This window comes from Saccopteryx bilineata, chromosome 1 (genome assembly GCF_036850765.1).
Source record: "Saccopteryx bilineata isolate mSacBil1 chromosome 1, mSacBil1_pri_phased_curated, whole genome shotgun sequence".
Taxonomy (NCBI): Eukaryota; Metazoa; Chordata; class Mammalia; order Chiroptera; family Emballonuridae; genus Saccopteryx; species Saccopteryx bilineata.
Window position 1 is genome coordinate 28,720,393 of NC_089490.1, and position 14,166 is coordinate 28,734,558.

At 44.6% G+C, this 14,166-nt stretch overlaps 1 protein-coding gene across 6 annotated transcripts in view; it reads right to left on the reverse strand.

Moving 5' to 3' along the window:
- The window catches only part of PKHD1 (PKHD1 ciliary IPT domain containing fibrocystin/polyductin), a 495,803-nt gene that overhangs the window by 231,941 nt on the left and 249,696 nt on the right, over positions 1–14,166 (reverse strand). For all 6 annotated transcript variants that reach the window (XR_010728191.1, XM_066252548.1, XM_066252523.1 and 3 more), the window contains 2 exons: positions 13,251–13,428; positions 11,677–11,872 (listed from right to left, as the gene is read on the reverse strand). Coding sequence is in view for 5 of the 6 variants with exons in the window: in XM_066252548.1 (XP_066108645.1) it covers positions 11,677–11,872; positions 13,251–13,428 (374 nt within the window). In the remaining variant the exon portion in view is untranslated. The remainder of the gene's footprint in view (positions 1–11,676; positions 11,873–13,250; positions 13,429–14,166) is intronic.

Consider the following 14,166-nt stretch of genomic DNA (forward strand, 5'->3'; position numbering starts at 1 on the left):
CGTTTCCTGCCAGGGTACGGCCATGTAGGGGCCGTGGGCTTGACCTAGGCTTTCTTCTTAGATGAGATGTATTTTATGTAAAACAGCCCAGTGTAGCACTCTAGTGGAATCTTTATAAGGGAAGTGTCTATATAAAACACATTAAGTGGAAATTTATCTGAACTCCAGAGTTGAAAAAGCCCCTAAACAGCAAAAGCATAATCAGGAACTTAGAAAAACCACAAGTTCACAGTTTGCTACCTGCGAAAACCCCTGGAGTAGCAATCTGCACCCCACATCCTGAAGTTGTTTTGCAGCCCTTATAGAAAAACAAAGGTTTTGTAATTTTAAAATTTTCCACCAGGTAAAACCCTTAGTTTCCAAGGCATGTGACAAGAACCCCCATGGGTAAGCCAATCGCTAAACGCCACACTCAGCTTCTGTACAGAGTCGCTTGCTTGCTTTACTATAAAACCCCTAGTTTGTGAGCAAAGGGTGTGACTCCTGGTGACTGCCACCTTGGAGCTCACCCCTGCGCAGGTTTGCATTTTGGCCAATAAATTTTTGTACTCTCCAACGGACTCCAGCATTTGTCTTTGCGCGATTGGGTGTAACATTTGGTGACCCCGACGTGATCTCCCCAAGTGGGAATTTGGCTGGTAAGCCCGGAGGAACAGCTCGAGCTGGTGAGTATTGGAATTCCACTCTTAGTTATTTTGTTTCATTTGTAATCTTGATACCGGTACATTTGTAGTCTGAGGCGATAGACGGGACGCTGTCAGAGACTCGCTCAGACCCTTGGGCAAAGGGCAGGACGCTGCCGGCCGAGGTTTTGTTTCTGTTTGATTTGATTGACTATTCCAAAAGTTACTGAGCTCATACGCGCTGCGCCGCTGGTGTAAATGTTTGTGATAACGAATGTGGTCTATCTGGGAAATTTTGTGTATTGCTTTTCTTGTTTTTGCTGTTTTAGTGTGCGCAGTGTTAGCCTGTGTCCCAGTCCAGTGTGATCAGCAATCTCCTATTTGGATTACTTTGTTTCTCTGTTGGGGTGTCTTGTGTGTTGTTTCCATAGGACTTGAAGGACATCTAGCGGAAAAGAACGGCTACCGCAAGATGGGCAATAATCAATCAGCTCCGCCTTCCCCATTCCCCCTCAATTGCATTTTGGCTAACTTTTCAGACTTCCAGAGACGAGCAGCAAGCTACGGGGGACCAATACCAGATCCAACTACCCTCCGTACTCTCTGTCAGTTAGAATGGCCTACTTTTAATGTAGGGTGGCCTACAGAAGGAACCTTTGATGTCCTCAGAGTTTATGCTGTAAGGGCCATTATATATAAAACTCCCCATCCAGACCAGTACATCTATATAGATGTATGGATTGACATTGCCACCGACAAACCGGGGTATATTAAGAAATGCCAAAAGAACCTCCAACGGACCATTAGGTCCCTTGGTGTCAGGCCCAAGTTTGTTGGTGTCAGTGGCAATCCGGCCCTACAGGACCCAAAGACCACCCCTAGCGCGCCCAAAAAGGAAACCCCTAAGTTGTATCCAGTCATTCAGGAAACTCCTGAAGAAATCCTAGACCCCATTAACCGTCCCCCACCTTATCGAAGGTCAAGAGAGCCTGACACTACTGTCCCTGAGAATGTGCAGAGCCCTCCTCACACCAGGGGAGGGACCCCTTATGCGCAACTTCCCAATGCGGGGGCTGCCCCGTTGTTGCCCCTTAGGGAAATGTTGCCGCCCTTAGATGAGGGGCCTCGGGCCCCTTCCAGAATGGTTTATGTTCCTTTTTCTACTAGTGATTTGTATAATTGGAAGCATCAGAATCCTTCTTTTTCTGAGAAACCACAGGGATTAATATCTTTACTTGAGACTGTGTTTAGGACCCATCAGCCAACTTGGGACGATTGCCAGCAATTGCTGCAAACTCTGCTCACCACCGAGGAAAGACATAGAGTGAACCAGGAGGCAAAGAGAGCCTTTCGAGAAGACGGTGGAACTGAGCAGGAGTTGGCCGAAATACTTCCCGAGACTCCCCCCAATTGGGATCCTAATGTAACCGGGGGAAGGGAGGCACTCATCCAATATCGCCGGGCTCTATTACGGGGTTTAAAGGCAGCCGCTAGGAAGCCCACCAACTTTAGCAAGGTAAGTGAGGTACTCCAAGGGAGGGATGAATCCCCTGCTGCATTTTTAGAGCGGCTTATGGAGGCCTACCGGGTTTATACCCCATTAGACCCTGAAGCAGAAGAAAACCGCAGGTTAGTAAATATTGCTTTTGTCACTCAAGCAGCCTCAGATATTAGGAAGAAACTGCAGAAAATAGAAGGTTTTGAGGGCGAGAATAGGAGCAAATTATTAGAAATAGCTCAGAAGGTTTTTCAAAACAGAGATGATCCTGAATTAGGACGAGCAGCTGTTAAGGTACTTCTAGCCGCCAAAAATTCGGGAAAGAATAAGGGAAAGAAACAATTTTCAAAAGGCCAAAAGAAAACCTTTGCGTCCAGACAACTAAATAAGGATCAATGTGCCTATTGCAAGGAGAAAGGGCATTGGAAGAAAGACTGCCCCAAATTGCAAGGGGAAGCTCAAGGAGGAGAGTCCCAAGTCCTGCTCCAATTGGACTGACGGGGCCAAGGCTCCATTCCTGTTGGCCCCCAGGAGCCTATGGTCACATTGTCAATAGAGGGTAAGCCTACTACCTTCTTAGTTGACACGGGGGCCGCCCATTCAGTTCTTAAGGCACCAATTGGGACTCCACTAAGAGGAACAACCCAGATAGTAGGGGTCACTGGCAACGTCACTTCTTACTCCCGCACCCAGGCAAGAATTACAGACTTATCTCGTGGAACTGTCACTCATTCGTTCCTGGTCATTCCAGATTGTCCTTACCCGCTTCTAGGACGAGACCTGCTGCAAAAATTTCAGGCCTCAATTACGTTTCACCAAGGTGACAATGAGCACGAAAATAAGGTATTAGTAACTGTACCCATCTCTGAAGAATACCTTATTGCCTCTCTCCAAGAAGGTAAGGAGCAAAGTCAGGAATTGCCTGAGAGCATAAAAGATCAGGTCCCTAGAGTGTGGGCGGAAAGCAACCCCCCCGGATTGGCAGTACATCAGCCACCAGTAGTAGTGCTATTGCGAAGTGATGCCACCCCAATACGCATCAGACAGTATCCTGTGCCCGCAAGGGCCAAACAAGGCATAGCACGGCACTTAAGGCGTCTATTGGAAGCCAGAATTCTCCGGGAATGCCAATCCGCCTGGAACACTCCTTTACTACCAGTACAAAAACCTGGAACACAGGATTATCGACCTGTCCAGGATCTGCGGGAAGTAAACAACCGGGTGGAAACTATACACCCTACGGTACCAAACCCCTACACCTTGCTAAGTTCTTTGCCACCTACTCATGCATTTTATTCGGTGTTAGATTTAAAAGATGCTTTCTTCTGTATCCCACTAGCAAAGCAAAGTCAGGAAATCTTTGCCTTTGAGTGGAATGATCCTGAAAATGGATTTTCAGGGCAGTATACTTGGACCAGGCTCCCACAAGGATTTAAAAACTCACCTACTATATTTAATGAGGCATTGTGCAAAGACTTACAGGCTTTTCGAGGCTCCCACCCTGGAATCGCGCTACTACAATATGTGGATGACCTCCTCATCGCTGCCCCGGACTCAAAAACGTGCCAGGAGGCCACATTAGACTTGCTTCAAGAACTTCAGCACCTAGGCTATCGGGTATCTGCTAAGAAGGCTCAACTCAACACCCAAACCAAGCCCTCTGGCTGCCTCAGAAAATAGCCATCATCCACTGCAAGGGGCATCAAAAAGGGGACTCCCCCATTATCAGAGGCAACCATTTTGCTGACCAAGTGGCCCATGATGCAGCAGAAGAGGAGGACACCATGAGTTTGTTGCCACTGATACCGCCTCCAAGCTTACCAAAAGAGCCTAAGTATCAACCTGAGGAAGAAGAGAAAGGTAAGCTAATAGGAGGTAAGAAAAACGTCCAAGGGTAGATTGAATTACCAAATGACAAAATCTTTCTGCCCCAGGCAGTTTTGAGACAAATAATTTCTGAAATACATAGCAGCTCACATCTGGGACAGATGAAACTGGAGCACCTAGTCAAAAAGTATTATGAAGGCTCTAATATTCGGGATCTTGTAAATTCAGTTGTTTCTAGGTGCCAAGCATGTGCAAAGGTCAATGCAATCAACAAGAAGCTCCCTCCTCTTTTCAGGTATCGAGGGAAAACTCCCGGAGAACTATGGGAAATTGACTTTACAGAAATGACTCCAGGAAAATTAGGTTACAAATACTTACTTGTTTTAGTTGATACTTTTACAGGATGGACTGAAGCCTTCCCAACAAAAGGAGAAACAGCTACAACAGTATGTAAAATACTTCTAAGAGAAATAATTCCCAGATATGGGATTCCGGTAGCTGTAGGGTCTGACAATGGACCTGCATTTGTATCCAAGATTTCACAAGAATTAGCCTTAAGACTAGGGATCAATTGGAAATTACATTGTATTTATCGGCCTCAAAGCTCAGGGCAAGTTGAGAGAATGAACAGGACCCTAAAGGAAACTTTAATAAAAATAAGGGAGGAGACTGGCGAAAATTGGGTAGAGTTACTCCCTTTTGCCCTATTTCGGGTCCGGAATACCCCCTACACAGGGAAATGGACCCCTTATGAATTAATGTTTGGACAACCAACCCCATTGGTCCCTCAGCTAACAAGAGGAGAAATTGAAGTCTCTAATCAGAATTTTCTAAAGTCTTTACAGGCATTGCAGTTAATACGTGCTGAGGTACAAGCCCTCAGGGACCAACAGAAGGAAGCTAACGCGGGAGTCCAATTGCCCCCTCAGCCGGAACCAGGACAATGGGTGTACATTCTTAACCACCGCCGCGGGAACCTTGACGCGCGGTGGCAAGGACCGTACCAGGTACTGTTCAGCACACCCACGGCCGTAAGGATAGCTGAGAAGCCATATTGGATTCACCTTTCCCACGTGAAGCTTGCTACCCCCAGTGAGCAAGAGGCAGGCTCTAAGCAATGGAAAGTCCACACGGACCCCAAGGACCCTTTAAAGTTAAAATTTTCATCTGTGCCCTAACTATGTTCCTCGATTTTGCTTGTGGCGGGTTCGGGCCTCCTGTGAGCCCAGAGGAGCTTCTCAGGGCATTATATGGGCCCCCATGTGAATGTAGAGGTGGCCTAAGTGATTTACCCTATGGGCCACCTCAAGAATGGACAAGGTCAGTAGACTGTACTGACAGAGTAGCATACCTCACTTATCAGCACTGGGTACCACTAAGAGAAGTACCAAGGGACCCAGGGGGCCAAGAGAGAAGAAAACAGGGAGGATATTGGTCAAAAGGGACTCAAAGTCAACTACCCACGGGAGGGTTACAGCAACGCTGGACGTGTCTCCCAAAACCTCGTATAGTCCCACCATCAGTTCAGGGAAACAATTCTTGCCCTAAGGAGTGTACTGGGGAAAGCGGAGTCATCCAGGAGCAAATGATAAAGAGGTACAACAGTGTGTTTATAACGACAACACTTACTTTACTGCAATACTTTTAACAACCAGGGCAGGTAAAGCCCCTGAAATAGGGTCTCATCAATACTTACAGGCCCCTTGTATAGGGACTCCCGGAAAGCCAGTTTGTTGGAACCTAAGGGCCCCTCTTCATGTCTCGGATGGAGGAGGACCCCAGGATTCCATCAGGGAGGCCATAGTAGAAGAAAGGCTTGAGCAAATTGTTAAATCCCAGTATCCGCAAATAAATTACCATCCCCTAGTTTTGCCAAAGGGACCAAGCATAGACCTTGATTCACAGACTTCTGATATTTTATCGGCCACCTTTCAAGCCTTAAATATGACTAATCCCGAGTTAGCAGCAGACTGCTGGCTTTGCATGACCCTTGGTACACCTATGCCTACTGCCTTACCAGTAACATTTAACGAATCTGCTTTAACGCCGCAGTCTAGTTGTACTGCCAATATCCCCTTCAGGGTTCAGCCTATAGAATTCTCTAATGTCACTTGCCTCCAGGGCCCAGCCCAGAATAATAGCTTTGACCTAGAAGTAGGATTTATTAGCTTTGCAAATTGTAGTAAGACTATAAACTTTAGTACTTCTCTATGCCCCGGCAGAGGACATATACTAGTGTGTGGAGGTAACTTAGCCTATTCTTATCTACCCACAAATTGGACTGGAATTTGTGTAATAGCTACACTCCTGCCGGACATAAACATCATACCTGGGGACCAGCCTGTCCCTGTCCCATCTTTAGATCTTATTTCAGGACGAATTAAGAGAGCAGTCACTTTAATTCCTTTATTAGTAGGCTTAGGAATTACTGGAGCAGTTGCCACAGGAAGTGCCGGAATGGGAGTGGCACTTCACTCGTATGCAAAGCTTTCTAACAAATTAATTGATGATGTAGAATCCTTGTCTCGGTCTATTCAGGATGTACAAGACCAGCTTGATTCCCTAGCAGAAATGGTTTTACAAAATAGAAGAGGTTTAGATTTATTAACAGCAGAGCAAGGAGGAATTTGTTTAGCTCTACAAGAGAAATGTTGTGTATATGTAAATAAATCTGGAATAGTAAGGGACCGAATAAAAAGATTACAAGAAGATTTAATACGAAGAAGAAAAGAATTATTTGATAGTCCCTTCTTTAGCGGGTTAAATGGAATACTTCCCTATCTACTTCCCTTACTAGGACCATGTATTGGATTCTTATGTCTCTTATCCTTAGGGCCTTTCTTGTTCAACAAACTTATGAGTTTCCTACGGGAACGAATAAACTCAATTAAATTAATGGTCCTAGCCCAGCCCTATCACCGTGTTGGTACAATAGAAGACACCCAATTATAGTTAAGGATTCAACTATATACTAGAAGAGGAGGAAATGTAGCACTCTAGTGGAATCTTTATAAGGGAAGTAGATAGGGAAGTATTCCATTTAACCCGCTAAAGAAGGGACTATCAAATAATTCTTTTCTTCTTCGTATTAAATCTTCTTGTAATCTTTTTATTCGGTCCCTTACTATTCCAGATTTATTTACATATACACAACATTTTTCTTGTAGAGCTAAACAAATTCCTCCTTGCTCTGCTGTTAATAAATCTAAACCTCTTCTATTTTGTAAAACCATTTCTGCTAGGGAATCAAGCTGGTCTTGTACATCCTGAATAGACCGAGACAAGGATTCTACATCATCAATTAATTTGTTAGAAAGCTTTGCATACGAGTGAAGTGCCACTCCCATTCCGGCACTTCCTGTGGCAACTGCTCCAGTAATTCCTAAGCCTACTAATAAAGGAATTAAAGTGACTGCTCTCTTAATTCGTCCTGAAATAAGATCTAAAGATGGGACAGGGACAGGCTGGTCCCCAGGTATGATGTTTATGTCCGGCAGGAGTGTAGCTATTACACAAATTCCAGTCCAATTTGTGTAATAGCTACACTCCTGCCGGACATAAACATCATACCTGGGGACCAGCCTGTCCCTGTCCCATCTTTAGATCTTATTTCAGGACGAATTAAGAGAGCAGTCACTTTAATTCCTTTATTAGTAGGCTTAGGAATTACTGGAGCAGTTGCCACAGGAAGTGCCGGGATGGGAGTGGCACTTCACTCGTATGCAAAGCTTTCTAACAAATTAATTGATGATGTAGAATCCTTATCTCGGTCTATTCAGGATGTACAAGACCAGCTTGATTCCCTAGCAGAAATGGTTTTACAAAATAGAAGAGGTTTAGATTTATTAACAGCAGAGCAAGGAGGAATTTGTTTAGCTCTACAAGAAAAATGTTGTGTATATGTAAATAAATCTGGAATAGTAAGGGACCGAATAAAAAGATTACAAGAAGATTTAATACGAAGAAGAAAAGAATTATTTGATAGTCCCTTCTTTAGCGGGTTAAATGGAATACTTCCCTATCTACTTCCCTTACTAGGACCATGTATTGGATTCTTATGTCTCTTATCCTTAGGGCCTTTCTTGTTCAACAAACTTATGAGTTTCCTACGGGAACGAATAAACTCAATTAAATTAATGGTCCTAGCCCAGCCCTATCACCGTGTTGGTACAATAGAAGACACCCAATTATAGTTAAGGATTCAACTATATACTAGAAGAGGAGGAAATGTAGCACTCTAGTGGAATCTTTATAAGGGAAGTGTCTATATAAAACACATTAAGTGGAAATTTATCTGAACTCCAGAGTTGAAAAAGCCCCTAAACAGCAAAAGCATAATCAGGAACTTAGAAAAACCACAAGTTCACAGTTTGCTACCTGCGAAAACCCCTGGAGTAGCAATCTGCACCCCACATCCTGAAGTTGTTTTGCAGCCCTTATAGAAAAACAAAGGTTTTGTAATTTTAAAATTTTCCACCAGGTAAAACCCTTAGTTTCCAAGGCATGTGACAAGAACCCCCATGGGTAAGCCAATCGCTAAACGCCACACTCAGCTTCTGTACAGAGTCGCTTGCTTGCTTTACTATAAAACCCCTAGTTTGTGAGCAAAGGGTGTGACTCCTGGTGACTGCCACCTTGGAGCTCACCCCTGCGCAGGTTTGCATTTTGGCCAATAAATTTTTGTACTCTCCAACGGACTCCAGCATTTGTCTTTGCGCGATTGGGTGTAACACCCAGGACAGACTTATCAAGTCATGCAATCAAAAAACCTTAAGTGAATGTAAACTAACCACTATGTAACATGCATGGCACAGAACCGGAAGTCCATTGCTGGGGTCTTTTGGGGCACCAGCTACAGCTGCCTCACTTCCATTGAGGCATTAGGGCATCAGCAGCCTCCCTAAAGACGCTATAGCCCTGGCCGGTTGGCTCAGCGGTAGAGCGTCGGCCTGGCGTGCGGGGGACCCGGGTTCGGTTCCCGGCCAGGGCACACAGGAGAAGCGCCCATTTGCTTCTCCACCCCTCCCCCTCTCCTTCCTCTCTGTCTCTCTCTTCCCCTCCCACAGCCAAGGCTCCATTGGAGCAAAAGATGGCCCGGGCACTGGGGATGGCTCCTTGGCCTCTGCCTCAGGTGCTAGAGTGGCTCTGGTCGAGGCAGAGCGACGCCCCGGAGGGGCAGAGCATCGCCCCCTGGTGGGCAGAGCGTCGCCCCTGGTGGGCGTGCTGGGTGGATCCCGGTCGGGCGCATGCGGGAGTCTGTCTGACTGTCTCTCCCCGTTTCTAGCTTCAGAAAAATACAAAAAAACAAAACAAAACAAAAACAAAAACAAAAACAAAAAAAACGCTATAAACTCTACACAAAGGAGATCCAAAATCATGACCAAACCCACACAGCCCAGCGCAGCGGCACGGGACACCACCAAGGAGGAGCAGGACGCGCCTCCCCCGCCCAGTCCTCAGAGACACCTCCCCATGTCAACCCGAATCCACAGTTCCCATCTGCCCCAGGTGCTGAGGGCAATGGAGGCACCAATGACCATGGAAGCCACTACTCGGGAACCCGGGAATCCTCTTCAAGGAACCGGGGTCTCCCATTTAATTTATTAAATATTCAACCATTCCTCTGTGTCTTCTTGTCCCTTTTCCAACTCATGTTCTTCAAAGGTGGAAAGACTAGGGTATTCTGGCACAAAGAATTTTATAAGAAAACTATATATCTATAAAAATGTTCTATACTAAAATATTCATCCACATTTTATATATATATATGTAACATATATATACAGTGGTACATCTACATATGAATATATATATGTATATTTACACAGATGTGTATTTATACCATACATGTGTGAATATATAGGATAATAGTACAATTTGCTATTAATTCAGTAAAAAATATTATCAAAGGGAAAGAAAATTTGTAATTGCATGATTTGTGGGGGGTTTTTTCTTTAAGCCCCAAATATTCCTTTTTTATTTTGGCTTATGTGAGTATTCAAGTTAGTTTGTAGTCCACGAACAGAATCTGACCAATGGACAGGCTTCTGAAGAGCACACGACATAACAAACAAGAATGACTGGAAATTCAATTTTGTTCCAGGATATATACCGAGTGAATAGTCATAGTTAGGGTTAATGGCGACTATCTGCTCTTTCTAATGGCTGTATTCAACTCTAGTGGTAAAGCAGTCACAGGTCCTCCGTCCGTCCTGAGTTTTTATAGTTTTAGGTTACATCTATGGATGAATCAAATAAAAAATAAAGTTTGAATGGTATAATTCAGTGCAAATAAAATACACTACAATCCATCTGGCAAAGACAAAAATACCAGGTCAGTGCCATACTCTCCTCTCTGGTGCTATTAAAATTTAATCAGGCCTGACCTGTGGTGACACAGTGGATAAAGCATCAACCTGGAAATGCTGAGGTCGCCAGTTCGAAACCCTGGGCTTGCCTGGTCAAGGCACATATGGGAGTTGATGCTTCCAGCTCCTCCCCCCTTCTCTCTCTGTCTCTCTCTCCTTCTCTCTCCCTCTCTCTCTCTCTCCCTTTCTCTCTCCTCTCTAAAATGAATAAAATTTTTTTAAAATTTAAAAAAAAAACCCTGATACTTTAAAAAAAATTTAATCATCTCAGGGCTAGATAGCTAGGCACAAGTGAGAGGGACAAGGGACTCAGGACAACTGGCCAGCTCTCTACATCCTGAGGGACAAGTCTGGCTTGTGGCAGGGGCTGGGATTTGAGGTGCTGATGAGTTCTCCTGAATTTGACCAGGATCTTTTAGGCCCAGCTTATAACAAGATTGTCGTTCTAGGGATCCATTTGGACAGATTCTCCTAAAAGACCACACCGAGCTGAAGTCAGTATCAGTGGACACCATGGTGCTCAGAGAGCCCGGTGCTGACGTGGTACAGCAAAGGAATATGAGACAAACACCAGGCAGTCAAAAGAAATCTCCTGTGAAACACGCACACTAAGAAGCTGAGGAAATCCTTTAGCATCTGTTACTCTGCAGCCACAGAAGGACTTCTGGTCCTGTAAGATAAGGCTCCTGGATCCTTCATCTTCATGCTGCATTCTGACACAAGACGACAGCCCACCCCGTCCTCAGACAAGCCCGCCATGCCTTCTCCTCCTCATGACCTCGGGTTCCCTTGCAAAGCTTTCCTTCCCACCTTCCACATTAACGTCACCTTCATTCCTCCTCTCTCTGTACCTGTCACCTGGTACTCTCTGCTAGTATCTGTGGCCATAACTGGTCATCCTGTCTTTCCTGTGCACTTGATCTTTCTGCAAATACAACACTGCCTTAAAATGAGTTGAAAATATTAAGAAAAATGTTTAGTAAGCACTTGCTGTGGGTTAGGAATGCTAATAAAAATGTTTTATGCTATTCTTTATTTAATTTCCTATCCTTTGAGGTAGGTCCCAGTAAGATGTCATTTTACAGATGAGGAGGCTGAGCCTCAGGGAGGAACAGTAGCTGCTGTGTCCCATGGCTAGTAAGTGTCAGGGCTGGGATTCAAACCCAGGCAGCCTGATTTCAAAGCCTACCCACTTATTTTATAACTTCATCTTTATTTTGAAATACCCCTGATTTTTGTGAGCAGTATATAACATCCCCCTCAGTTCCTTATCATTCCACAGCACAAATGTCTGCAATTCAAGAATGAATGGCGGTTTCTGATTGCGTGTCCTTCAACACGCTCATTCAATTCTACTTACCCAAATAGGTGAGTTGCCTCAACTGGCCATTGAAGAACCAGTCACAGCCTTGGTCTTTCCCAGGTGACGGAAGAGACGAAAGGGACCGGCCCACGTGACTCCCACACCTTATGAGGATGTCAGGGTAAGGCCACAGCACTGTGTGCACCAGCAGGAGGTAATTCCCAGAAGCGAAATTGCCAAATGTTGCTGAGTACTTGAAGTGAGAGAAAAGTACAATGGGGCTCATTTAGTAGGGAAGGCTCCCCTCCCAACAGAGCTGCAAAGAATACTGAATAGTTTAAAAATAAGATACTTCATGGCCAAACTATTTTATTGTGGGGAATAGGCTTATTTCAATCCACTCCCTAATAAATGCATAGCCAGAGTTACAAAATCATCCAATATGATGGCTGAAAGAGGTTCTAAGTTTCTTTTGGTTTAACAACTTTACTTAACAGAAGAGAAAACCAAGGCACAGACAAGTGAATTGACTTGTCCTAGGACAAATCGCTAGAAGAGACAGAGCCTGGTCTAGAATTCCTTTAACTTAAGAAGGCAGACAATGATAGCAATGGTGTCCGTTTATAACAGTCAGAGCTAACAGAGCATGTGGTACAGGCTCGAGTACTACTCACATACAGTCATTCAATCCTTGGAAAATCCCTTTGTGATTGTTACTACTACTGTCCCAGTATACAGATGAGGAGGAATGTCGGAGCGGCAGAAGTTCAGGAAACTTGCTCAGATCACAAAGTGGGAGACTGCTGAGCCAGGATGGAAACCCAGGATGTCCATCTCTAGAGTCACCAATCTGCTGCTGCCTCCACTTTATGAAAATAACACGAACACAAAATGTTCTCTTCGGGACCTCCAGGGGAGGAAAGAGCTCTCCGTTCTCAGAGAGATGGCGAGAGGATGAAGAGCGATTCTGCTTTGAACTACGGATCACCTAAAGCAGATTCTACTTCCTAAGACTGCTCTCATGACTTTTAGGGAAAATATGTATAATGAGACAGAAGAAAGAAATGTGTTAAAAGGAAGAAAAGAAGCTTGAGGGAATCCATTTGACAGCTTCTTTTTTTTTTTTTTTTTTTACAAAAAACCACACCAACTTTCTATACAGGACTATTCCTATCTTTGCTCCTTCTAACCATTTGACTCCTTCAACCCAACCCAAATTAAGTCTAGATTGCTAGTTAATCTTTGACCACAAGGTGGCAGTATGCAATGTAAAAAGGCTTTGTTAAGACATTTTTCCCTGACTACAAACACTTCTCTCTAGGTTGTTGGTCTTAATTCAGAATGTAAGAAGACAACTTTATAGATTGCTTAGAAGCTGTTTTTCATTATATTAATAAAGTTAAAATTCAGGCAGAACCGTTTTGCATTCAAGGTGAGATTTAAACAGATTATAAAATTTTCAAGTTAAAAAAACCCAACCATATCTTTCAGGATACAATCAATCATCTGGCCAAAATATTGTGGCAGTTTTCTTTATCAGCACCAGAAGATGCGAATAACTGCAAACCATTATTTCATAGAAGGAAATATGATAACCACTTAGAAATGGGAAACACCATCGAACAAATTACCTGCAGAGATCGGTTGGTCCGAGGTATCTCAAATCTCAGGGAGTAGGTCTCTTGATCCGTGAGCAGAGCCATCCAGCCATAAAGATTAGACAACGTGTCATGCACATAATTGATGGTGGTTGTCTTATTTTTGCTGTCAGTCAGGGTTAAGACATAAGAAACATCTGGAGCATTAGTTCTAGGGTGAATTTAAAAAGAAAAAAAAAAGGACATTAAGTTACTTGTTCGTTCTGGATCTAATGTACTCCTCTTCCGTCAGTTATAACGCATGTTCTAGTCTCTCCGTGTGTGTTGTGGGCCTCCTTTGTCCGGATGTCCATGGAGGTTTTAGCAGTCACCGTGTGGGTCAAAACAGCCCAGTGGGAAGCTGTCATTGGATCGCCTGTGAACTTCACTGGTCTGGTGGGTTGGAGGCGGTAACGCTCAGAACTGATGTCACTAAAATGCTGTCCTAATGAACTGACATGTTCCAGGACTACATACTATTATTTTAACAAGGCTATGTCCGTGGCCAGAACGTTGCAGTCGACCAGGTTTATCTGCAGCAGAAAACATTATAGTTATTAGATATTTTTACTGGGAGCAATGAGTGAGACGCAGAACCCGGTGTACCTAGACTCTCAGAATCCCACCTCCCACTGGCCAGCCGGGATGGCTTCAGTAGCCTTCCCTGGAACGAAGAGGCAGCCTGCCGCTCTCCTGTGTGCCTGCACGGGGCCCGGGGCTCCCACCTGCTAGAGCATCCCAGTGCTCTTGGGTTCGCTTCTGAGCCCAGGTCGTGAGAGCCTTAAGGTGGAGGCATTTTCTTCTTTTGGGTGCCCTGGCTCGGGACCCGTCGCACAGTGGGTGCTCAAATCTGTTCTGTTCCATGAAGAAAGAACGCACGGAAGAACGTTCTCTCCCCAAAGCCGGTGCC